Here is a 25,549-nt window from a genome sequence, read left to right as displayed (position 1 = left end):
AGTGAAGTGGAGGTTTGCAAACATCAGGAAAGGCCACCACTCAAGTATTTATTATCTTCCTGGGAAGAGAGGGTAGAGGAAGGCAGAGGGCACTTCTGATATAATTTCCCATAAAACCATACTCCACTAAAGAGAAGAGAGACAGTGGGAATACTAGGGACCCCAGCTCCTCTCATACGCTAACCTCATAAGAACTCTTGGGGCTCCAATTACTATCACCCCTCAGCAAAGTTTGGGGTGACAAGATGTTCTAGAATTACAGGTCAGAAAAGGGCCTGAACAGTGAAGATCAGAACCACGTGGCAGAATGGAGCAGCCATGGACTGAGAGGCGCTTCTGAGTATGGGGCTATCTCTGAGAAGCACAACAGGCTATGGCAGGCTCCAAGACTCCACAGCCCTAACCTGTGACTCTGCCTCTGTCCCAGGCACCATGTCACACTGTTTTCCTCCACAGGCTCCTGTGTGTGTTGCACACAGGTGACATATAAAGTCATGAAGATCCTAGATTAGAAAGTGGGCAAAGCTCCCAATGTTAAGGGTGGGGACTCAAATATGTGCTGATTCTGTTCTCTTGCAGGTGGCACACTACTCCAAAGAAAAGTGCTGAGCCTAGGTCAGACTGGAACAGCAGGCACTGCTGTCCTCCAAGGATTATCATAAATCCTTTGCCTCTTTTGGTCTTCTATGTTTTACAACATTGGCATTTAAGGATGATTTCACCCTGTTAACACAGTCTCTCTTCATTCTGTCTTGAGGCAAAATTGACCACAACAGAATTAACTGATTACAGACACTCTGTGTGACCTATAAAGCTCCCAGGTTTGTGGTTTCCTTCTCTCTTCTACTCTGTCCCCTACTGTGTTTCTCCCTTCGTTCATTCCTTTTTTGCCCATTCTTTCTCTGCTCTTCCTTCCTCCCTTCTACCGCCTTCCTTCCTTCCCTCCCTCCTTACTTCCATCTCTCCCTGCCCCCTCCTTGCTCTATTTTTTATACTCTTATTTTTTCACTTCTGACCCTATACCCAAGGCACTGTATAAGACTGGCAATTGTTCTGTAACTGAAATATGCACCCAGCCAGCATTGGAAGGAAATTTATTGTTAGTGATTTCTAAAATAATTCTTTAGAAAATGTTGAAATATACTTCAGCAAATGGGCTCTTATTTTAAAGGTATAAGGGAAAAGAAACTAGTAGGGGTTGCAGACAAGTATCGGTGGTTAAGCACACTTCCTCCCACTCAGAACACCAGAGTTCAATTCCCAGTACCCATAACCACCTGAGATCCACACAAGAACCAAAAATCTTTTCTGGTCTCCTCAGGCACCCACACACATGAGCATGCACACACACAGACACACACACAGACACAGACACACACACACACACACACACACACACACACACTGACAAAATAAAAACAAAAAAAAGTTAACAAAAGAAGAAAAGCATTTTGTTGTAATATAAGCTATTATGTGTTAAAAGTTGCCTGGAAATTGCTTTAAAAATGTTCTGTAGGAGCCTGCTTGCTGGGGCAGGACGCAGACCCCATCTGGGGTTCTCATTTAGCCTGTATAAGGCCGTGGATTTAGTGACTTCACTTGTGTTTGCAGTGACCGCCACAATCGATTTTAGCACATTGTCATCTCTGAAATCAAAGCAATGCACGGTCATTTTTAGCTGTGACTTCATCCTCCTCTCCACATCCTCACACTTTACCCCAGGCGAACAGTAATCCAGTTTTGTTAGATGTAGATGTCCTCTTCTGAACTTTCTAGGAAAGGGATTCTGGATCATTTGGGGTCTCAATGGCCTACTCCCAGAGCGTGGTGTTCTCTAGCGACATCTATGTTGTAGCAGGGATCAGTACTTCACTATTTTCCATGAAAGTTTAGCATCCTTCTAGAGGTATTGGGAATTAAATTCAGACTTTGTCTTAAACAAAAAAGGGAGGACACCCTTATTCAAAACAAACATGAGACATTTTGACTGTATGGGAAAAACAACAAAAATGCTTGGAAAGGTGCACACGAGACTGTCCTAGAGACAGAGGAAATATTGGATGCTTATATCCCTCAGCATCTTAGAATAACAGCTGCATGTTGTTAGGTTCACAGTGGGACATAGGTGTGTGGTGCTGCACTAGTTTCAGAACTCAGGGTGGTGCAGGGAATATTGTGAGTTCAAGATAAATCTTAGTTGTGATGTGGCTTTAGGGCAGTGACTACCTTAAGAACAAAAAGGAAAGAATAAATAAGATTTCTTGACTTTTATCCTTGTAGTAAACTATTATCCTTACAGAATGGATATTAGTACTTTGGGTCAGTATTTTAACACTGCAAGGACCCCTATATGTGTCAATTTTTCTTTAATTTGGTGAATGCTGTGCTTTTCTTTCACAGTTTTTTTTTTATTTAAACCAAATGTTCACTCTTAAATGTTCACTCCATAAATGTTTGTATTATGTTAGGGCACTTGGCACAGCGCCATGTACACATAATCGGACACTTGTAAAACTGTGTTTAAATTAATCCGGGAATATCATTATGTCATTTTATAATTGGTGATGTTTAAAAGCAAAGCTACCTAGATTCATACGGAAGCTATGGGTTTTTTTAAGTCACTAGGGGTGATCTCCAATCTCCCTGTTACTCAGTAGGGTGTAGGGATAGAAACAGTGGTTAACAGGAATGGATGAAGAGCTTTAGCTGGTGGTAGAGTCTATATTGCTACAGTAGACACTTGAATATTATATCTGGGTAAGTATATAACATAATAAAGGAAGCTAATATTAATCAAAAAAAATTAATCCGGGACAACATGGGTAGCAGAGTTGGAGTTGAATAAATTATAGTAACTTGTTAGTGGGCATGAGTGAAAGACCACAAGTCATCAGCAAACACGTTCGTATTTAATTTAGGAAACCATTGGCAAGTAGCTGGACGCAGAGGATGCTTGCATATGTTGGTTTGGGAATGGCCTGCCATGCTATTCTCACCTGAAGAGTTCCAAACAATGTCTGTGCCAACGTCCTACTGCCCGGATTCTGATTTCATTGTAGGTGATATTTGGAAGACTTAAAAAGGCCTAAGGGGTTGAAATGTTCAGCCACCAGTTAGATCCATGAGTCCAGGGTCTTGGATGACTTAGCTGTGCATTACACTCACGTGTGCTACAGGGCTTTGCCCAGCTCCGCGTGTCTCATTTTCAGGTATCAAAACTGCCTTGCCCAGCAAAAATCAAATTCAAGATACGCTCTTCATATAGAAACGTTTCTGCTAAACAAAATGCATTCTCAGTGGATGGCACATCTCTCTTAATGTCCTTAGCTTTCCTCCGAGACTTTTCAACAACAGTTGTGAAATTGTTTGATCATAAATAGCACACACAAAAAAAAAATCAAAGGGAATAGAAATAATTTGCATGCATGTAGGGGTTCATTATACATGTTTTAATTTTTTTCTCGTGCAACGAGACATAAATTATGGCATTAATCTTTGATATTGTTGCTATTACAGTCAATTTTACTTGTTTAGATTTAAAAAAAGACCTGACATTTCTCAGAATACGTGTGAGCTAGAGCAGAGACACGGGAGAGAATACAGAACAGAGAATGGTGAGCACAAAGTATAACGACACCCTTCGGAAGACATCACGATGCATACTAACCTAAATAAAGGATTTTTAAAATTCTGCCTGCCACGTTGCTTGTATCGGACATTGCTGCCTTACAGGACTGCTTCCCATTTCAAAGCTCAGAGTTGGGAAAACACAGGTTAAAACTGCCACGATGTGATTTCCACTTGTGAATAAGATAAATACATGTATTTCAGCCGTAAATCCGTAAATCCTTCAGTTGTAGGTCGAGCGCAATTGTTCAGTACGAGGCTCCGATCTAACACGGGGTGGGGGATGGGGGAGGAGCCCTGCCTGGCAACACCTGTGAGCTAGAACTTGCTTTTTTATTTATTTATTTACTCATTTATTTATTTATTTCACTGCTTGACTCACGCACTAATTGGTGCTGTCTACTGTCACTCTAGCCAAGCCCGAAGTCCTGTCCAATCGAATGCAGCAACATGAGATTTGCCCAATCAAGCACACAGACTGATCGCGGCGGGCAGGCCTTCGCTGCTTCCGCTGTGGCCTTTGTCTGTCCCCAGCCATCTTAGATCTGTAGCCTTCTCCGGTAAGCGATCTGGAGGTTTGGAGACTGCTGAGGCCTCTGTCTCCCTTGACAGTCGCTGCGGGGAGGTCCGCGGAGGACACGGGATGTCACAGCTCGCTATGGTGAGTGCGGGCGGCCCGCAGCGGTGAAGCTGTCTGCACCCCCTTGCCACGGTCCTGGGCCCGCCCCTCCTGTGCCTGCTCCGCCATCCTGGGCCTTGGGTGCTGGGCCGGGATGTGTGTGTACTGTAGTCCGCAGATTGCTCGAGAGGACCGGGAGGGAGATGCTTTGAATCTCTTCTCTGCATTGGGGATTCCTTCAAGAGAGGAGCTGGGTCGTGGGAGACTGCAGTCCCTCATCTGTCAAGGAGTCGCAGCCCAGTGCAGCGGCTAGTGAGCTAAGTAGAATCCCCTTCGGGGACCTCCCCCTCACGTAAAGCTATGACAGCAGCTGGCCAAGAGAATTTCATGACAAGTTCGAAAGAAACAAAATTAATTTATTAATCAGGGATAGATTGAAGCCCGCGCTTTTAGAGACAGTAAGATGCCCTTAGGGCTTCGCAGTGGCTTTCTCTGTGTGTCATCTTGTGGATCTCTCAGTTAAGGTGCCCTGTAAGTTGATGTCACTTACATCAAAGTACGGTGCTTAAGCAAATAATAAGAGTCAAGTAAATTTTAAAAACTAAGGTAAATGGTTGGTTTTTTTCATTTGTCTGTAGAAAACTCATATCTCACCTTAAAAGGATTAGGAAAGAGTTTATTCTGGGACAAATATGAGTCACCCTGTTCAGAAGCATGTATTTAAGTTGCTCTAAATGACAAGTTCCAACGTGGATGTGGTTACATGAGCTTTTATAATGCAGAACAAAGGAAAGTCATAAGTCAAGGGATTTATCAAAGACACTAGTGGGCACATTAGGTTAGGTAGGTCACAGCCAGGCGGCGGGAACTGCTGCAGATATGAGATATTATCTGATGGCGGTCTTAGCTTTTGGCTTGGTGGAGGCTGGTGGTCTGCTCTATGGATACATTCCCAAACTTTAAGCTAATATTTGATGTTAGGCCTCATAGACCTAGCGAAGATGAATGCTAAATGGCTGTTAAGGGAGCTAACAATAACAAAGAATTCTGACTCTGCACTTACAGTGTCTGACTCTCCAAAATCATGACGTTCTAATCAGGCAGGAAGGCTTATAAAGGCTTTAAAACACATTTGGAATTTTTTTTTCTCAGGAGGAAGGAGAGACCTGAGTTTCTACTCTTTAAGAATTTTCAGGCTGAGGAGATACCATCAAGCCTGACAATGTGAGTTCCATCCCTGGGACTTACATGCTGGATGGGAAAAACTACTTCCTATGAATTGGCCTCTCCACTTATGTGTTGAGGAATGATGACAGAAAGTAGTAAAAGTCATTGTTTCAACAATTAAGCCATCATGCTTCTGTAAGAGCAGAAAGCTGGAGTTTCTAGCATACTGGTCTCAAATCAGAACCAAAGTTATTTCTGTTGGAGTGGCAAGTGTGGTCTGAAGGAAGGTGGCAGGGAAGGTGGCAGATGTAGCCTGCGTGAGCACCAGAAACACCTGGATTCACTAGGCCTTTGGTTTTGAATTCATTTCAAGTCATTGGGTATTACTTTTGCCCATTATTTTCTGACTCTTGTATTCAATGACTTTGTAAGGAATAGGACGATCCTGTGGTGTCTTGGATGAGGACCCCACAGGCCCTTGCTCCATCTAGACCCGCTGCGTACCACTGTACTACACCACCAGCTTTGGTGATTCTTTACAGATTTTTTGCTGCCTTTATATGGTTGAGATGATTTAAGACATGTACTTAACCTGCTGTCTTGCTGTATTCTCACTCAGCCTGTTTGACTTTAATGTGCTTTAAAAGAATAATCTTTCTGTGCCTTGGATTTTTCATGCAGTCAGTGTTTACAACCCGAACTAAAAATATAGTTTTAATCTTAAATTATGAACTCTTCCATGCCCCTGAGTAATATGTGTTTATTGTGATAATCATTTGCTGAAGACACCCAAGAGGTTGAAAGTAACCTTATATAGCAAATATTCGCCAAAAATGTTGGAAGTAACATGTCGATATGGTTTGATAGCATCTGTTTGTGGTTATGTTTGCTGTTCTGGTCAGCTGGAAGCAGTAAAATAATATCTTCCCTTGTGAAACTCTGTTAACATTTTCTATAAAGAATCCCTCGTTCCTTTCCCATACCATGTTTCTGTGCTGTTCAGTAGATACACAGTGAAGCCCTTTGTTAGGGGCAGAAGGACAACACAGGGAAAGAAATGAAGAGTTGAAATTTGGGCTCTCTCAGTCAACTTAATAAAGAGGGAGTGTGTGTTTTCATTCCTTAATGTGTTATGGATACCCTGTAGGTTGTTTATGTCACAATTCCTTGGAAAGTTCTTTGCTCATAGTTTTGTGATTCCACGTTAACGCACAAGGACAGTATTTGTATTGACTTTGCTTCCTACGGCGATAAGAGACACACACCGAGCTGCCGCTTCTTTAAGACACTGCCAAGTCACTCCTACACAGAGAAGAATAGACCCAGTTTTTGTTCCCAAGTCTGAGGATTTGGGCTCAAAGGAAGTGTTGCCATTCCAGGAGTCGGTGTCATTTGAGGACGTCGCTGTGTACTTCACCTGGCAGGAGTGGCAGGACCTGGACATTGTCCAGAAGCTGCTCTACAGGGATGTGATGCTGGAGAACTACAGCAGCCTGGTGTCCTTGGGTGAGTGTGACTCCTTGTAATCCTCTTAGCATTTGTTTTCTATAAGTATGGGAATACTCAACCTTAATGTTGTACTCTAGTTTTAGCTGATGCATGAGAATGGCACACATTTCTGGAAGGCAGTGTGGTTTTGTAATATACTTACACAATATGTAATGATCAGATAATGGTAAATCATCACTCAGACATACTACTTGTTTGTAATGGGGAAAATTTAAATCTCTCATCTATTTTGAAATATTCAGTTTGTTTTTGACCACCATATATTTACTTTCATAATATAGACCCATAAGTTACTCATTCCTTCCTACATCTATCCCAGTAAATATTATGTATCCTCTCCTCCTGACCCCCATACCTTTTTCACACTGTAATAACCACAGTTTATTTCCCCGTTCAGTCATGTACCTAGAACACACGGCATTTTTCTTTTTCTGACATAGCTCAGGGATACGCAGGAGATGTGTTCACTGTGGATACAGGGGGACTCAGGGACCAAAGACATGCCCTATAACTTCCAGCTTTGCAAAGAAATGTGTTTAGTGGGGTTAAAGAACATGGTGTGGGGGGGGGGGGGGAATAGGTTGTCCGGAAACTTCTTGCCAAGCGAGTGTGAGGGCCAGAGTTTTTTCTTCAAGCCTGTGTATAGTTATTTTTGTTGTTGCTGTCATGAAATACCCCAGCCAACAGCTTAAGGAAGAGAGTAATTATTTTGGCTTAAAATTCCAGGATATAGTCCATTACAGCAGGGAAGTTTTGACTAAGTAAGGCCTCTGGTTACATTGTCTCCCCAATAAAATTTCAGGACATAGTCCATTACAGCAGGGAAGTTTTGACTAAGGCCTCTGGTTACATTGTCTCCCCAATAAAATTCCAGGACATAGTCCATTATGTCAGGGAAGTCATGACATCAGGAGGCTAAGGCCCCTGGTTACATTGTCTCCCCAATAAGGACACCCACTGCAGTGATGAATGCCCCTGCTCAGTTAGTTTCCTTGCAGAGGGAACCATATAACTTACTCCTCTCCGCTACACCATCTCCCCAGCCCCTGCCTGTGTTCCCCTCCTAACATTTTGTTCCTAGTTTTTTCTTTTTTAATGACTTCTTGTGCTTTTTTCAATTTATTCTTAAGTAGCATGCGTTGTTTTTGCAATTTCATTGTGTTTGTTTTCTTAGTCTCCTCTGTTTATTTCGATATTCATGTTGTTTGGAGTTGTGTATCCTGTAGTGTAATGCCACTTAAGGATAATAGCCTCATCTGTGAAGGGGGTGAGTAAACACTTTCTAACAAAGTCTCTGATTCACACCCTAGAACCAGGTCCTTTCATGGAAGGGTGTCTGTCATCAGGGAACCTGACTACAGATTGGCAGAAACTGTACTTGATTTCTTATTTACAGGCTGCTGCATGATCAAGCCTGAGTTGATCCTCATGTTGGAACGTGAATTTGGGCCGTGGATGGCAGCAGATACCTCAGTCTGGAACCTTCCAGGTCAGTCAGTGTATAGTGAATAAAGGAAAGGATCATCAAATACCTCATGGTGAACTGGTTTTGCCAGATTTTACCCAGAGCCAGTCTTGAATGAGGCTGGCCTTATGGATCAAACAGAGCCTGAAGAGGTTTCTCCACTTAAACCCTCTTCCTGTTTTGTTGCTCAAGTATGTTTTGTAAAGATTTAGTCTCTTTTTTGAGGTCAAGTTTAGCTAGCAGATGTAATGACAACATGCATGATTTTATGTTGTTGTTTTTCTTGACATGTTTTCTTTTCCTGTCTCAATATGTTCCTAGGGAGTTGAAAAGAAATACTTATTTGTCCTGTCTCAGAGTTTCTATTGCTGTGATAAAAATCCACAAACAAAAGCGACTTCTAAAAGAAAGTGTCTAACTTTATGGTTTCAGAGGATTAGAGTACATGATGGTGGAACAAAGGCATGATAGCAGGGAGAGCTGAGAATTTCCATCTCAAACTACAAGTAGCTGGCAAAGAGGCACACTGGGAATGGCACCAGTCTTTTGAAACCTCAGTGTCTGCCCCCAGGGACACACTTCTTCCAACAAGGCCACGCCTCCTAATCCTTCCCAAACACTTAGACCAAATTTAGACCAAACATTCAAACATGGGATAATGCAGGTCATTCTCGTTCACCCAAATGTGTAATTCCTCACTAGCCCACACAAAGATTCCATTCATTCCATTTGGTAAACAAATGAGATTTTTAATATTAAAGTTAGAATACAAAGATAGCTTTCAGACAGTTGTATCACCACCAAATCTTAACCCCAGTTAGTTCTTACCTCTTTATGTCACATGAAGTTGGGCAAAGGGCGTCCTTAGTGAAATCTCAGTTGACTATTGCACTGGTAAACTCATAATGGCTATGATTGCCTTACACAAGATCATCACAAGGTAAGTCAGTCAGCATTCTAGCATGGGGTTTGTTGGGGGGAACCCTTGAGCCCCCACTCCTTGTTAAGAAACTATTGATAGTTGATGACTATTGAGGAAGTAGAGTCAGTTTTCTTTAGGGGTGTGATTCCTGATAGGTTGGCCATGCTTTGTAGACGGCCCCACAGGCACCCATGGGGATATAGTAACACACATTACAGTCAGTGGGTTATTAAAGGGGAAAGGAAGGGAGGGGATGAAGTTAGGAGTGAGGGGGGTGGATGTAGAGAAGTTAAGAGAGGAATCACAATGGATATGATAGAAATGAATTATATATTATAAATTCTCAAAAAGGAATATTATAATTTTTTTAAAAAACTCTCATTTGATGGGTTTATGTCAGCCTTTTGAAAGAATGTAAAAGCCACATTGCCACTACCACGGACCTAGCTATCTGAGATATATTTTTCTTTATTTCATTGCCATGACTAAACAGATGGCAATGTGAGATGGTGATGCACATTTCAAACACAGAGGAAATAGCTGTGCTACTCTTAACATAATGCCCTTCACTCCTGCCCATGCCACTAGGATAATATTTTTGTTTTAATGAATGTTCAAGTGTTGACATGTGCCATCTTTTCTTTGTCTATTCCTATGCTGATTGACATCTACATTGATGATGTGTCTTGACTTTTAAACAGCTGCTTCAGTAAACAGGAGTACAACTGTCTTGGCATAAGACTGACTTCATTTTCTTTTCCTCCATATGGCCAACTGGAAGATCGTGACATGATGTGCCAGCTTTGCACATAGCTTTTTGAGCAGCATCATGTTTCATATTAGGTTATGAGGCTTCCCAGCATTTGTTATTTTGTATCTTACATAAGAACCTTTGTAATGGTGGTGTACAGATGTTCTTCCTTATGGTTTTGATGTGCGTCTTTCTCGTGGTTGGTGTGGTAGTACACATCTGTTCATTGGTCTATATGAGCTTGTTTTACATGTTGGAGAAGTGTCTCATTTATACAGATTTCATCAGGTCACTTGCTTTTCTGCTGCTTAGGTGTTTGGGGTTTTTCCAAATCTCTTGTTTGATAAATAGTTGGTGTGTATTTTCTCATTCTTTAGATTGAGCCTTCATCCTGCTGATGGCTTGCTTTTCTGTGTATTGCTTTTCTGTTGGTTTTCAGTTTAATGAAATCCCATTTGTTGTTTGTTTGTGTTGACTGTATTTTGAGCATATTTAAAAATACTCTGTTTGCATTGTCCCAAATATCCCTGCATGTTCTAGAAGCTTCACAGTTTCTGTGAAGTATTTAATCACTGGGATGATTCACATATGGTCACTGTAATCATTTTATGTGTCCTTTTACCTTCTATTTTTATTTAGAATTTTTAAACCTGTGTTTATCAGACACATTGGTTGTATAGTTTGTTGTGTCCCTGTCTGGTTTAAAAACCACTGTAACACTGGTGTATAACGTGGCAGCCAAGAACTTGGATGGTGTGTGCGTGCATGTGTGTGGTGTGTGTGTGTGTGTGTGTGTGTGTGTGTGTGTGTGTGTGTGTTTTGTTTCTAATCTATTTGAGAATTTCATTTCTGTATACAATGTATTTTGGTCATATAGCCCACCAAATCCAGTCAGTGCCATGCTTATGGGAATGGGTGTAGGGCCATCTACTGGAACATAAACACCCAGCCAGGGACTACTTCACTGAAGAACACTGGCTTTCTTTCTCCAGCAGGCTTCAACCACCAAAGCTCCTCAGCTAGGAGTGGAGATTTATGAGTCCCTCTTGATTCATGATGGAAATTCAGTCCTTGATCTTGTGCAGGTCCTGTGTAGGTCCATTTAGTGCTGCCAGTAGATTTCTGTGTGCATTACCATCTACTTGTCCATAGGTAGTCTTTCAATGACCTCATCTCTAAAGAAAATAGACTGTCCCTTTCCCAGAAGGCAGTGACCACTCAGCTGGGGTGGGGAGAACTTTATGACCACCTCCCCTTTCCATGGTGGTATTTTGTCTGGCACAATCTGGCACAATCTCCATGAGCTCATATATTTGGTTTCATAGAGGCAGTGCTTATGAATTAAAACATTCTTTATTTCTTTTTTCCCTGCATAAAAAACAAAAAAAAAAAAAACCCCATCCGATATTTATTTTACCAGGCATGTTTCCTCCCCTACAGCTTTTTTTTTTTTTTTTTTTGGTCTTTTTTTCCTCTGCCTGTTCTATTTTCTATAAAGTTATTTTACTTACTTCATTAGTTGAGCTTTTTTCCCTGCAGATTTTCTAGGTATTTTTTGTTGTTGTTATTTTTGATGTTTTTATAACCTCATCTAATTCAATTGCCTTAAGTATGTGTGGTTTTTCAATTTCATTGTGTTATCTTTTATTTTTTTATTCTGTTTACTTAAGTTTAAGAACAGTCATTATTTTAGGCTATAGTGCAGCTTAATGCAATTTAAGGGTAATAGTCCACTCAGTAAAGAATCTGAATATAAATTGTGTCTCCAGAGAGCTTCAAAATTACACATCTTAGCAGAATTCCTGACGTGAACTTGCTGTCTTTCATTGTTGGCACTAACTGGCACATTTGGATAAACTACCTCATTTCCCTTTTGCAGGGTACTGCATGGTAAGACCAGAGTTGAATACTAAGCTGCAGCATGGATTTGAGCTATGGAGTGCCTCACAAGCCTCACTCTGGAGTCTCCCAGGTTCGTTGGTACGTGCTGTCCTAGGGAAGGCAGCATGGTAAAGCTCAGCAGATACTGGTTATGTTGATTGATCTCTCTGTACACACTCTCACTGAACTTAACCTACGAGACAACAGTCTCCTGGATCTCTCAGACACTTTATGCAGTGCCCAAAAATGGTTCCCCATGCCTTCCCATATGAGATCTTCAAAGAAGATCTAACAGTAACACTCAAGTTACTCAACAAAATAGAAACCGAAGGAACATTTTCAGATTCCATTCACAAAGCCACTATTACATTGATACCAAACGGCCCAACGGAAAAGGAAAATCATAAACTAATATGTCCCTTGTGAAGACAGATGCAAAAATTCTCAATAAAATACTTTACAAACCAAATCCAAGAACCCATCTAAAAGACTATCACACAGTCAAGTCAATTTGACCCCAGAGATGGAGGGCTGGGTCAACATCTGTCAATCAATAAATTTAATCCACATAAACAGACTAAAGGTTAGAAAACACATGATTATCTCAATGGATGCAGAAAAGGCCTTTTACAAATTAAAATCCCTTCATGATGAAAGTCCTGGCGAAACTAAGGATACATCAGGCCTATAGCCAGTATCAGTCTAAATGTAAAATCAAAATGTTTTCCCCAAAATCAGGAACAAGAAAGACTGTCCACTTTCTCTATATCTGTTCAGTACAATACTGGAAGTCTTAGCTAAAGTAATAGGACAATGGAAGGAGATCAAGGGGATGCAAACAGGAAAGAACCCAAAGTATCTTTGTTTGGGTATGATATGATTTTATCCAGCACTCTATTTTATTTTTATGTTAAAGTGTGTCCTCTTAGATTTTTTTTTTCTAGTACATATATATGTTGGGCTTCTTTTCTTCCCGGTCCTGCAACCATTCATGTGTCTTGGTACCTTTATCAGCGAGGCGTTCTCATCTTGCTTCCTCTGCATCTGGGTGATGGCTGCAGCCTGACTTTTTCTCTTCCCAGAATTCTACTGTTCTCATCTCCCCACCTCTACTTCCTGCCTGGTAGCCCCACCTCTGCTTCCTGCCTGGCTACCAGCCAATCAGCATTTTATTAAATTAAATTATATTAAAACATTACAACTGACAAATCTTTAAAGGGTATAAGATCATTGTCCCACAGCATATATAGGTCTTTAAAGATATTATTGTTGGTTAGCTACTTTACCTAACAGCTTATTTGGTTTTCTTTCTTTTTAAATCATAGTGAGTTTTGTTGACACACTATTCTGTTTTCTCTTTGATTGCTTTGTAGACAGTTCTCTTTGTGTTATTGAGGAACCAATAACAATAACAAACATTTTCTTTAAAGGACTTAAAACCAGTGAGACAAAACTGAAGGATAGGTATGATGTATAGTGGTGAGATATAACTACAAAGAATGTTTACCTGGTGGAAAGGAAATATATGTTTTTGTTTGTTTGTTTTGTTTCTAATCTTAGAGAAGATATTAAAGTGACCTATATTTTAAGTAATTATTCATTGCTCTTATTTGAACTTTGAGATGACAGGTTTTTTCTTTTATCAAAAATAGATTTCTTTCTCTCATAATATATTCTGATTACAGTTTCCCCTCCCTCCACTCTTCCCAGTTTCTGACCACCTCCCTTCCCATCCAGATCCACTCCCTTTCTGTCTGTCATTTCTAAGGGCTAATTAAGTAAAATAAGAAAACCCAAAAACTAACACATTGGAATTGGATAAAACAAAGAAACAGAAGGAATAGATCCCAAGAAAAGGCACAAGAATACAAGAACCACTTGTTCACACACTCAGAAGTCCCATAAAAACACTAAAATGGAAGCCATAGTATATACCCAGACCTGTGCAGACTTATGCAGGTCCTATGCATGCTGCCTCAGTTTCTGAGCTTTGATCATGTTGATTTAGAGGGTCTTGTTCTTCTGGTATCCTTTATCTCCTCTGGCTATTAGACATGTTATACCTACTTCTCCTTTGGGTTTCCTGAATTCTGAGGAGAGGGATTTAGTGGAGACATCCAATTGAAAGCTGTGAGTTTAAGATCTCTCATTCTCAGAATAATACATAATTCTTGCAGTGGGTCTCTGTATATGCTCCCATCTGCTGCACAAAGAAGGTTCTCTGAAGATGACTGAGAAGGGACTGATCTATGAGTATAGCAGAATGTCATTAGGAGTCATTTTGTTGCTTTTCATTATTTTTTTTAATGTTTGATTTTCCCAGAGGTCTCTGGACTGTCAAGTCTCTGGTTCTCTGTCACCCAAGCAGTGTCTAGTTTGGGTTCCATCTTGCTCGCAGAGTGGGACTTAAGTTAAATCAGACATTGGTTGGTTACTTTTGCCACCATTGCCCTAGCATATCTCACAGGCAGGATACCATTTTAAATCAAAGGATTTGTGGCTGGTTTGGCATTACTTTTCTCTTTTGAGGGTGTAGTATACAGAATACCTTCCTTTGCCAAAGATGCCAGAACCTAAGTGATGTGGGATTCCCTTCTGTATGCTGTGAATATGCTTTATTACCATTCATTAGCAAAGAAGGTGCTTTGGCGCATGGCAGGGCTGAATAAAGCTAGGTGGGGAATCCATGGAAGCAGGGATGTATGGAGAGAGTAGGCAGAGTCAAAGAGACTCCATGTAGTTGCCAAAGGAGAAGGATGCTGTAACCTACTGGTAGGCCACAGCCTCATGGTTTGGAGTTTACTTTTCTCTTTTGGTAGTGTAGTATATAGAATACCATCCTGTACCAAAGATGCCAGAACCTAAGGGTGAAGGCTCTATAAATACCAGCTCAATTTCTCCATATTTGATTAGTTGTGTAGGTGTTGTCTTCAGCCTTGCTTTCAGTTTATGGAGAGCAACCTATAGTCTTGACAACAGCCTGAGTTGTTTGTGACTTTCCATGGGACCCTTTGGCTAGCAACTCAGTAGATATAACCTAAATCAGTACTTGAAGCTTCATTTTGTCACTTCTATTTTTCTGATTAGTTGACAATTTCATATAGATCACCCTCATCTATGTATATATTTTAGAAGCTTCTTCTGTATGGCCATTAATTTTACCTGACTTGCCCTGTATTCCATCCCTTGTTTCCCTCCTCAATACCACTTGATCATCCCATTCCAGCCCCTTCCATACATTTATAATTATCAATTCTATTTCTCTTTCCTAACAAGATCTATCTGTGTCTCTTTGTTTCTTACTCTATACTTAACCTCTGATTCTACAAATTGCAACTTGGTTATCATTGAATTGACAACTAATATCCACATAGAAACAAACATATACCATATGTATGTCTTTCCGGGTCTGGGTTACCTCACTCAGGATTTTCTAGTTCCATCCATTTGCCTGCAAATTTCATGATGTCTTTTTTTAACAGTTGAGTAATACTCCATTGTGTAAATGTACATTTTTTCTATTCATCCTTTCTTTAGGGCACATCTAGATTGTTTACAATTTTTAGTTACTCTGAATAGAACAGCAGTGAATATGGTTGAACAGATGTCTCTGTGTTAGGATGAAGCCTCTTTTGGGTATATGCCCAGGAGTGATATAGCTGATTCTTATGGTAGACCTATTTCCCATCTTCCTGTGAAGCACCATACTGATTTCCATAGTGTCTATACAAGTTTGCACTCCCACCAGCAATGAGCAGTGTTCTCCTTGCTGTACATCCTTGCCAGCATGAGCTGTCACTTGTGTTATTGATCTTAGCCATTCTGACAGGTGGGAGTTGAAATCTCAAAGCCGTTTTGATTTGCATTTCCCCAAAGACTAAGGATGTTGAACAGTTATTTGTGTCCCCAACATTTGAGTTTTTTCTACTGAGTGTTCTTTGTTTAGATCTTTTCCTCCATTGTTTTAATTCAGTTGTTTACTTGATATCTAGTTTTTTTTTGAGTTCTTTATATATGTTGACTGTTATCCCTCTATCAGATGTGTAGTTGCTGCAAATCTTTTTACAATCTGTAGGTTGTCACTTTGTCTGAATGACAATGTCCTTTGCCATGTAGAAGCTTTTCATTTTCCTGAGGTCCCATTAATCGTTGATCTTAGTGCCTGAGCTAAAAGGTGTTCTGTTTAGAAAGTCTTTTCCCATGTCAATGAGTTCAAGGCTAGTCCCCACTTTCTCTTCTATCAGGTTCGGTATATCTGGTTTTATGTTGAAGTCTTTGATCCACAGGGTAAAAGGTATGGATTTGTTTGGATTCTTTTACATGCATTTATCTATTTTGACCAGCACAATTTGTTGAAGATGCTTTCTGCAAAAGAGAAATACAAAGGAAAGGACATAACTGCTCCTAAGTATGGTGAAGAGAAAGTCTATTAAAGGTCAAAAGGAAATCATAGCCAGAGGCAGGGACATCTGGGACAGTCCAGAGTGGACATGAACAGGCTGAGCTGGGCCAGGTGCAGAGAGGGGAAGGGGAAGGGAAAAGGGAGAGAGGAGAACAAGGTGCAGCAGCCAGGAGGCCAATGGTACAAAAGGGGTGGATAACTAAAATGTCTGGTCTGTATATAGAAAAGCCTCTGGAGCAAGATATAGGGATTGAGGGATGCTGGGAGAACCTGGAGGTCAGTTCTGCTTTGATGTATTAAATAGGCATCTCACCAGTCTCTCTCTGGTGTGAAACTTAACACTTTCTTTCTCTAGGCTGTATTTCTGGCCTATTTATCAAAAATCACATGCCATAGGTATGTGGATTTCTTCAGTTTGATTCCATTGATCAACATTTCTGTTTATGTGCCAATAAAATGCAGTTTTTATTACAATATCTCTGGAGTGCAACTTGAAATTGGTAATGGTGATACTGCCTACAGTTCTTTTATTATTCAAGATTGTTTTAGCTTTCATGGTTGTGTGTGTGTGTGTGTGTGTGTGTGTGTGTGTGTGTGTTTTCATACGAAGCTGAAAATTTTCCTTTCAAGATCTGTGAAGAATTGTGTTAGAATTTTGAGGGGGTTTACATTGAATCTGTAGATTTCTTTTAGTAGCATGGCTATTTTTACTACACTAATCCTACCTATCCATGAACATGGGAAGTCTTCTACTTTCTGATTATCTTCTTCAGTTTCTTTGTTCAATGTCTTGATTCAAGTTACTACAAAATGGTTTATATTATTTGAGGCTATTCTGGAAGGTGTTATATTCCTAATTTCTTTCTCATTCAGTCATTTGTATATAGGGGGACTACTGAGTACTGTAAGTTATTTTGTATCCAACTACTTTGCAGAAAGTGTTCATTTGCTATAGGAGTCTCTAGGTACAATAGTTAGGGTCACTTACCTATACTATCATATCATATGAAAATAAAGAGACTTAGACTTTTCTTTCACATTTCTTTATCCTTGATCTCCTTCTGTTATCTTATTAATCTAGATAAGATGTCAAGTACTATAATGAATAGGTATGTAGAGGATTGGCAACCTTGTGGAATTGCTTTGAGTTTCTTTACATTTAAGTTAATGTTGAATAAAGCTTGCTGTAAACTACCATTATTATGTTAAGGTATAGCCTTTGTGTCCCTAATTTCTCCAGGTCTTTATCATTAATGGGTTTTTGGATATTGTCAAAGGTGTTTTCTGCCTCTAATGAGATGATCATGTGCTTTTTTTTCTTTCAGCTTGTTTATATGGAGGATTCCATTTATTGATTTATTTATGTTGAATCATCCCTGTATATCCAGGATGAAGCCTACTTGATCAGTGTAGATAAACTTTTTGATGTGTTTTTAGATTCATTTGCAAATATTTTATTGTATTTCCCTATCTGTGTTCATAAGGGGCTCAGTCTGTAATTATCTTTCTTTTTGGGGACTTTATCTGTGGCAGGATATCTGTGACTTCATTTTGAAAAAAAGTGGGTGAGGAGGACAATGTTCCTTTTTTTTAATTTTGTAAAACAATTTGTGAATTTGTGAAATAATGAGAATTGATATTAAGTTTTTGAAATTCTAATAGAATCCTAGGCTAAAATTCTCTGGCCCTGGCTTCTTTTGAGTTAGCAAAGTTTTAATAACTGTTTTGATTTCACCGGGGGTTATAGGTCTTTTTAAGTTGCTTATCTGATTTTCATTTAACTTTGGGAAATGATAAATATCAAGAAAATTATAGATTTCTATTTGATTTTTGAGTTTCGTAGAGTACAGATTTTTAAGGTGTGTTTATTCTCTGAATTTCCTCATTGCCTGTTGTTATGTCCCTATGATTTTTTTCATTGATTCTTTGTATTTTTTTCTTTTTTGCTTGTTTCTATTTTATTGATTTCAGCCTTTAGTTTTATTATTTCTTGCCATATACTCACTTTGGGTATGATTTTTCTTTTCTCTTTGTTCTAAAGCTTTCAGGTGTGCTGTTGAATTACTAGTATAAGATCTCTTCAATTTTTTTAATGTAGGCATTTAATGCTATGAATTTGCCTCTTAGAATAACTTTCATTGTGTTCTAAAAGTTTTGGTAGGTTATGTTTTCATTTTCTTCAATTCTAGAAAATCTTTGATTTCTCTCTTGACCCATTTTTTTCCATTTTTAATTAAAAATACTTTTCATTTTACATACCGTCCTCAGTTACCACTCTCTCTTCTTCTTCTACCCCTACCTCCCCCTTCCCATCTCCCATCCACTCCTCAGAGGGGTTAAGGCCTTCCTTGGGGAGTCAACAAGGTCAGGCATACCAAGCCCCCTCCCCCATGAAGACTGAGTAAGGTATCTCACCATAGGAAATAGACTCCAAAAAGCTAGTTCATGACCTGGGATAGGTGCTGGTGCCACTGCCTTGGATCCCCTCAACAGATCAAGCCACATAACTGTCACCCACATTCAGAGGATCTAGTTCTCTTGACCCATTTTTTTGTTAGTAGTGAGTTGTTCAGTTTTCATGAATTTGCAAACTTTCTGTTGTTGTTGTTGTTTCTGTTGTTGTTGTTTATATCCAGGTAGATTCCATGGTGGTCAGATAGGATGCAGGGTGTTATTTCAATTTTCTATTACCTGTTGAGTCTTGTTTTGTGTCCAAATACTTGGTCGATTTTGTAGAAAGTTCATGAGGTCAGGAAGGTATATTCTTTTGTGTTTGGATGAAATGTGTAAATATCTATTAGGTAGAGAACACAGGTAAAATGTTTCTCTGATAATTTATTTTCTTTCTTTTAACATATTTTTACTCTATTTCTAGTGTTTTCTCTCTAAGAAAAAAATAGCTATTTTAAAATACTCTCCAAGAGAACATTTTGTTGTTTTAGGAAGCCTATATAAATCCAGAAAATTGGGGGGGGGGGGGAATTGAAAAACTTAGACTAAGTGAAGAATTTGAAGAAAGCTGCCTTCTTATTTTTGTTTGTTTGTTTGTTTTTCAGGCAGAAAATCTGCATAAGTAAATAACTGACTGTGTCTCAGGACAAAGTAAATTAATTGAATTCCACATGCATAGAAATCCTTTCCCTAACCTTTATTCTTGCTTATTCAACTATGCTTGCATCCTTTAAGAAACTGATACAGACAACCATTAGTTCATTTACAAAAGAGGTTCAGTGTAGAATAGCACCTCAAGCCCAGATAATTTATTAGAAAAATGGAACAAAGGACAAATGACAGGTCAAAATTGATGTGTGGAAATCTACAGCTGAGAAGGAGATGGATACTTTACCTTACTTGTTTGAACCAAGAACAGCAAAGCTCAAAGAAAGCTGACTAAGTCCTGGGAATGCCTATTATTGAAATTGTTAAATTAATTCATTGAAGACTAATATATTTATTTATCATAAGTTAATATTTTAAAATTTATGCCTTGAAGATACAAAACAATACAATATATTTGAATTGCCTAAAAATTGTATGATTCATAGACATTATTTTTGTTTGCTTGTTTGTTTAATGTCATTTTAGATGTCCATAATTTAAATGGCTTGGGAAATCAAGAGACACACTTATGGCAAGTTGAAGTCACCAATGGCATTACATCATATGAACAGATGGTTGAAGTAGGTACAATTTTTTTTTGTATAAGCTAGACCACATTTAAAGTCTAAACATTCAGTAGTGCTCTACTTACTCAGGAACTTAATCCACAGCAGACTATACTAACTCTCCACAACGAGCCTGATAAGATGCAGGCTGGAAAAGAACCTGATAATTTTAATGTAACTGAGACTAATAGAGCATCTTAGTGTCCATTGTTAGAACCAAACTTTGCAGTATATACTTACTTGGAACCACTGAAACTCTTCCATTAAAAGAAAATTTTACTGATGTATAAGAAATGTCATAGGTGGGAGACCTCTAATTAAAGTTTGGTGAATATGGCAGTCCTTTGGATGATGTCACATTTCTTGCCCAAGACATTACTTAGGTAAGACAGAAAATTTTTGAGTCTCATGTATACCGAATAACATTTGGTAGCAAGGCTAACCTCAGTAAAGAATATGAAATACACAAAGAGTAAGAAATAAGACCTCAAAAATATCAGGAAACAGATGCTGAATAGTATCATGGGTTATAAGAATGTAACAGATTTTTCTGTCTCAAGGCAGAACTACAGATTCAAGAGAAAATGCATCAAGGGGCAAAACCATATGAATATAAAGAATGTGCGGAAACACTTTATCAGAATTCAGAGCACACCTTGAATCAAACATCTCAGTTATATGAGAACCCCTTTGGATGGGAAGAATGTAGAAAATCTTTCTATTACCAGTCCACCCTCACTCAACATCAAAGATTTCATATAGGTGAGAAGCTCTATGAGTCTCCACAATGCTGGGAAATTTTCCCCTGGAAGTCCCAAGTCAGTGTACATGAGACATTTCGTGGAGGTGAGAGACGCTATGAGTGTGAAGAATGCAGGAAGTCTTTCCACCGGAAAGCAAACCTTATTCGACATCAGAGAAGAACACATAGCAGAGAAAAGCCCTATGAATGCATAGAATGTGGGAAAACTTTCTACTGTAAGTCAGACGTCACTCGACATCAAAGAAGAACTCATAGTAGAGAGAAACCCTACGAATGTGTAGAATGTAGTAAAACTTTCTACTGTAAGTCATACCTCATTCGACATCAGAGTAGAACTCACAGTAGAGAGAAGCCCTATGAATGTACAGAATGTACTAAAACTTTCTACTGTAAGTCAGATCTTACTCGACATCAAACGACTCATAGTGGGGAAAAGCCTTTTGAATGTAACGAGTGCTCTAAAACATTCTACTATAAGTCAGACCTTGCTAATCACCAGAAAACTCACACAGATGATAATCCCTATGAATGTAAAGAATGTAGGAAAACTTTCTGCTCCAAGTCAAGCCTCAATCAACATCATAGGATTCATACAGGTGAAAAGCCCTATGAATGTAATGAATGTAAGAAAAGTTTCAATTCGAAGTCAAACCTCACTGAGCATCAGAGAAGAACTCATACCAGAGAGAAGCCCTATGAATGTAACGAATGTTGGAAATCCTTCTACTGTAGGTCAGAACTCATTAATCATCAGAGGACTCATACAGTGGAGAGATACTATGAATGTAAAGAGTGTAATAAAAATTTCTACTGTAAGTCAAACCTCAATCAACATCAAAGAACTCACACAGGAGAGAAACCGTATGAATGTAAAGACTGCCACAAAGCTTTTTATTGTAAGTCAAACCTCAATCAACATCAAAGGACTCATACAGGTGAAAAACCTTTTGCATGTAAGGACTGTAGTAAAGCTTTCTATTGCAAGTCAAGCCTTGTTAAACATCAAAAAATTCATTCAGGTGAGAAGCCATATGAATGTGAAGAATGCAGGAAAACTTTCTTCCAAAAGTCAGATCTCACTCGACATCAGAGAACACATACCGGTGAAAAACCCTACGAATGTAAAGACTGTAGCAAAACTTTCTATTGTAAGTCAAACCTCAGTCAACATCGGAGAACTCATACACATTCAAAATCTTATGGGTGTAAAGAATGTAGGGAAACATTCTATTCTAAGTCAGAGCTCACTGAACATCAAAGAAGTCATACAAATGAGAAACCCTATGTGATGTTTAATATTGATTGTCAACTTGACAAGATCTGGAATCATCTGGGAGACAGACCCCTAGCCATGTCTGACAAAGATTATCTAGATTGAGTTAGCCACTGGGGATGTCTGATTGATAATCTTGGTTTGATTAATTGAAGTGGGAAGACCCTCCATAAATATGGTGGCATCATTCCCTGGCATGGGGTTATGTACTGCATGAAAGGGGTGGCACCATTCTGTAGACTGGGGTCTGAACTACATGAAAAGGAGAAAGGTAGATCAAGCATGACCATTTGTTCTTTGCTGCTTCCTGTCTGGATGCCATTTGACAAGCCACCTCAAGCTCCCAACACAGTGACTTCCCTACCATGAAGTCTTGTACCTTCAAACTAATACAAGAAGTTAGTTCTGAGAAGTGAGGTCATTGCTCTGATAAACTTGACTATATGGTTCTTAAGCCATTGGCAGTGGTTTTCATGAGGAATGTAGAAGATTTTAGAACGTTGGGTTAATAAAACCTTTGAATGCTATGCTACAGAGGTAAATGGGCCATTCTGATGGAAGTTTATAAGACCAGGAGGCAGAGGGAAGTACTCACTGGAGGCCTGGCTCACAAGGCTTCAGAGGGGAATGAGCACTGCCAGGAACTGGACTAGAGACTATTTGTGTGATCCTTTCCAAGAATCTGGCTTCGTTTTACCTGTGCACTGGGAGCTTGAGTAAAGGTGAGCTTAAAGGAAATGTACTGAATTGTTGGGTGAAGAAAATTTCCAAGTAGGAGTGCATTCAGGCTGTGACATAGCTCCTGGTAACAGCACTTAGAAAAGTTTACAGTGAAAAAACTTCCATTGAGCAGAAGATAAATACAAAGGTGATTAAAACTTGCAGCTTCTCAAGGACTAAGAAATCTAAAGCAAAGCAACAGCTGTAGGCAAGGCAAGTATGAGAACGGAGGCTGTGAGTGATAAGAGAGAAACACCCTGCTCTGCCCCCAACAGTAGGAAGTGCGTCCCAAGTGCTCTGCTGCACCCATCAAAGGCTTCAGCTTATGAAAATGCAGACTTATTTTGAAGAAAAGAGCCTGGAGTGAGAATGTCACTGAAGGAATATCCTGCTTTTGAAGACAACATCCTAGGGAAGTGTTTCTGAGGGGTCAGCACACTCCAGGTGACAGCTGTGGTCCAAGAGGGCACTTCACAATTCTAAAGAGCAACAGCTCTTAGAAGCTTGGTGTATGTGATACTAGTTTCATATGAATATTGAGGGAATCAGGTAGACTTGCTCCAGAGTTTCAAAAAACCAGCTGAGGACAGGCATAGTAGGTCAAGACTGGAGTGTCTACATGGAGGCTCTGAATACCCATTGCATGAACTTGTGAAGATGAACTCTAAGTTGCCATGGAGACTCTAGTATATAAGTGATGCAAGGACCACAGAGGCCTACACCAAGGAAAACTACAGACAAGGAGTGGGGCCAATGGTTTTATGTGTCATCGGCAGCAGAGATGGAAGGATGGGACATCTCAAGTATTTTGGATTTCAGATGATTCTATTACAAGTCTCAGATGTTGGACATAGAGCAGCAAGATTTACTGTTTTATCTTCTGGATTTCAGCCCTGATCTCTCTTTTCAGGAATGGGTATGTTTACTCTATGCTTTTATGTATTGGAACCATGTAACTTGCTTTTTGGTATTAAGGGTCATTGCAATTGTTTCAGGTGAAACTTGGACTTTGGATATTAAAACTGTGTTGAAACTATTGAAGACTAGAGACTTTTGGTGTTGTACCTAACACATTTTGCATTATGAAATGGCCATTAGCTTATGGGGACAAGAAAGGAAAAGTTATTACTTAACGGTGATAACCATGTTAGGTTTGCAAGGAATAGAGTTGTGATGGCTAATGTTGCCCGCTTGAGAGGATCTGGAGTCTCCTGGTAGATGGACCTCTGGGAGTGTCAGGGAGAGATTAATTGGAAAGGGAACAGTTACTTTAAATGTTTGAAGTACCATTCAATGGGCTGGAGTCGAGATTGCATGCAAAGGAGAAAGATGGCTGAAAATGATAATGACTGTGGATGCCACTAGACCATCTGCCTCGAGCTCCTGCCACTGTAACCTCCCTGTCTGGATGGACTCTACCTTTGAGCCATGAGCCACAATAAACCCTTCCTTAATTTGCTGTGTCAGGATATTTTATAAAAGTCACAGGAAAAGTAGATAACACACCCTATGAATGTTTAAACATGTAGGAGTGGGATTGGAGAGTTGGCCCAGCCATTAAGAGCATTGACTACTCTTCCAGAGTTTGGGTTCCCTGCTCCAACATGGCTCACAGCTGTCTGTAAATCCAGTTCCAAAGGCCTCCATGAGCAATGCACCCATGTAGTAGTGTGCATACATGCATGCAGACAAAACACTTGCATACATAAAATAAATAATTTTTAGAAACCTGTTGAAAGCTTCCTCATGTAAGTCAAACTTTATGACATACCAGAATTCACATAAGTGAGAATTCATTTTAAAGTAAAGAATGTGGGAACCTTTTTTTATCAAAATTCAAATTTCAATAAGCATCAGAGAATTCATGGATGAGAAACAAGAAATCTTCATGTATAGAAGCCAGTCTTTGCTTGACATCAGAGAATACATTCAGTTAAGATAGTGGAATGTAAAGTGAACACAATGTGGCTGGGAGGCAGCAGCCCCACCCATTTTCCTAGAAGGGCTGTATGCCCCGGAGGCTTTAGTCTCACTACCTTGGTGAACACAGCATTAGAAGGTTCCAACTAGGTCCATTTTTCCTGTTGAGCACATTGTGCCCCAGAATCTCCCTCCCTACCTGTCAGTTTACTAAGTATATACATGGCTATATCCATTCTTTGTCCCTCAGGTGAGGGCTTCCCATCTTGGAGACTCAAGCTTGTTCATTGCCCACATGAGGGCTGTATACCCAGGAAGCTCCAGCCTCTGTGAGCACGTTGTACCTGGGAGACTTCAACCCCTTTCATCTCCCACGTGAGGGCTGTATTGTGAGAATCTCCAGCTTCACATTGTCCCAGTAATCTCAGCATACCCAGCAGCTTCATCCTATCTTGTGGCCCCTTTGAAGGATATATGCATGGGTGACTCCAGCCCAGGAAAGTAAAGCATGCTTGGTGAGCTCCATCCTGTCAACACAACGCATCTAAGAAGCTGCAGCCTCACCTGTTGCCTTGATGACCAAAGAAGTTCTGAGTGGCTCTTGCCCATCTCATCATGTCAATAAGCATAGGATGCCTGGGAGTCTCTAGTCCCATCCAGTTTGTATGTTATACCCAGAAGCCTCCAAACCCATCCATCACCCAGTCAGGGCTATATGTGTAGTAAGGAGGCGACGGGCTGCATTCCCACCCAGCTCCCGGCCGCCTGGCTAGCTTATGCCCCGAAATAACAACACACCAATTGTATTCTTTTAAACACTGCCTGACCCATTAGTTTCTAGCCTCCTTACTGGCTAGCTCTCACA

At 39.8% G+C, this 25,549-nt stretch overlaps 1 protein-coding gene across 3 annotated transcripts; it reads left to right on the top strand.

Annotated features, from left to right (window-relative positions):
* Window positions 1–4,148: 4,148 nt before the first annotated feature.
* LOC119808033 (zinc finger protein 883-like) lies at window positions 4,149–23,800 on the top strand. 3 transcript variants are annotated; one of them, XM_038320349.1, is made up of 7 exons: window positions 4,151–4,288; window positions 5,399–5,470; window positions 6,793–6,919; window positions 8,319–8,411; window positions 11,940–12,032; window positions 19,929–20,023; window positions 20,569–23,800. In XM_038320349.1, the coding sequence occupies exons 3-7, from the start codon at window positions 6,886–6,888 to the stop codon at window positions 22,147–22,149; spliced, it is 1,896 nt and encodes a 631-aa protein (XP_038176277.1). In that variant the 5' UTR covers window positions 4,151–4,288; window positions 5,399–5,470; window positions 6,793–6,885; the 3' UTR covers window positions 22,150–23,800. The 3 variants fall into 3 exon arrangements, with proteins under 3 accessions (XP_038176276.1, XP_038176277.1, XP_038176278.1); XM_038320348.1 differs by lacking the exon at window positions 5,399–5,470 and having other exon boundaries at window positions 4,149–4,288; XM_038320350.1 differs by lacking the exons at window positions 4,151–4,288; window positions 5,399–5,470; window positions 6,793–6,919 and having other exon boundaries at window positions 11,940–12,040.
* Window positions 23,801–25,549: the final 1,749 nt, after the last annotated feature.

This window comes from Arvicola amphibius, chromosome 2 (genome assembly GCF_903992535.2).
Source record: "Arvicola amphibius chromosome 2, mArvAmp1.2, whole genome shotgun sequence".
In the NCBI taxonomy this organism is placed as follows: domain Eukaryota; kingdom Metazoa; phylum Chordata; class Mammalia; order Rodentia; family Cricetidae; genus Arvicola; species Arvicola amphibius.
Note: the sequence above shows the minus strand (reverse complement) of the source record. Positions and strands in the feature narration are given on the sequence as shown.

What these genes read in the sequence shown, in the direction of transcription:
- LOC119808033 (XM_038320348.1), top strand. An exon ending in CTCAGTCTGGAACCTTCCAG is followed by an intron (nt 8,412 to 11,939) that starts GTCAGTCAGTGT and finishes TCCCTTTTGCAG; the next exon opens with GGTACTGCATGGTAAGACCA. An exon ending in CATATGAACAGATGGTTGAA is followed by an intron (nt 20,024 to 20,568) that starts GTAGGTACAATT and finishes TTCTGTCTCAAG; the next exon opens with GCAGAACTACAGATTCAAGA.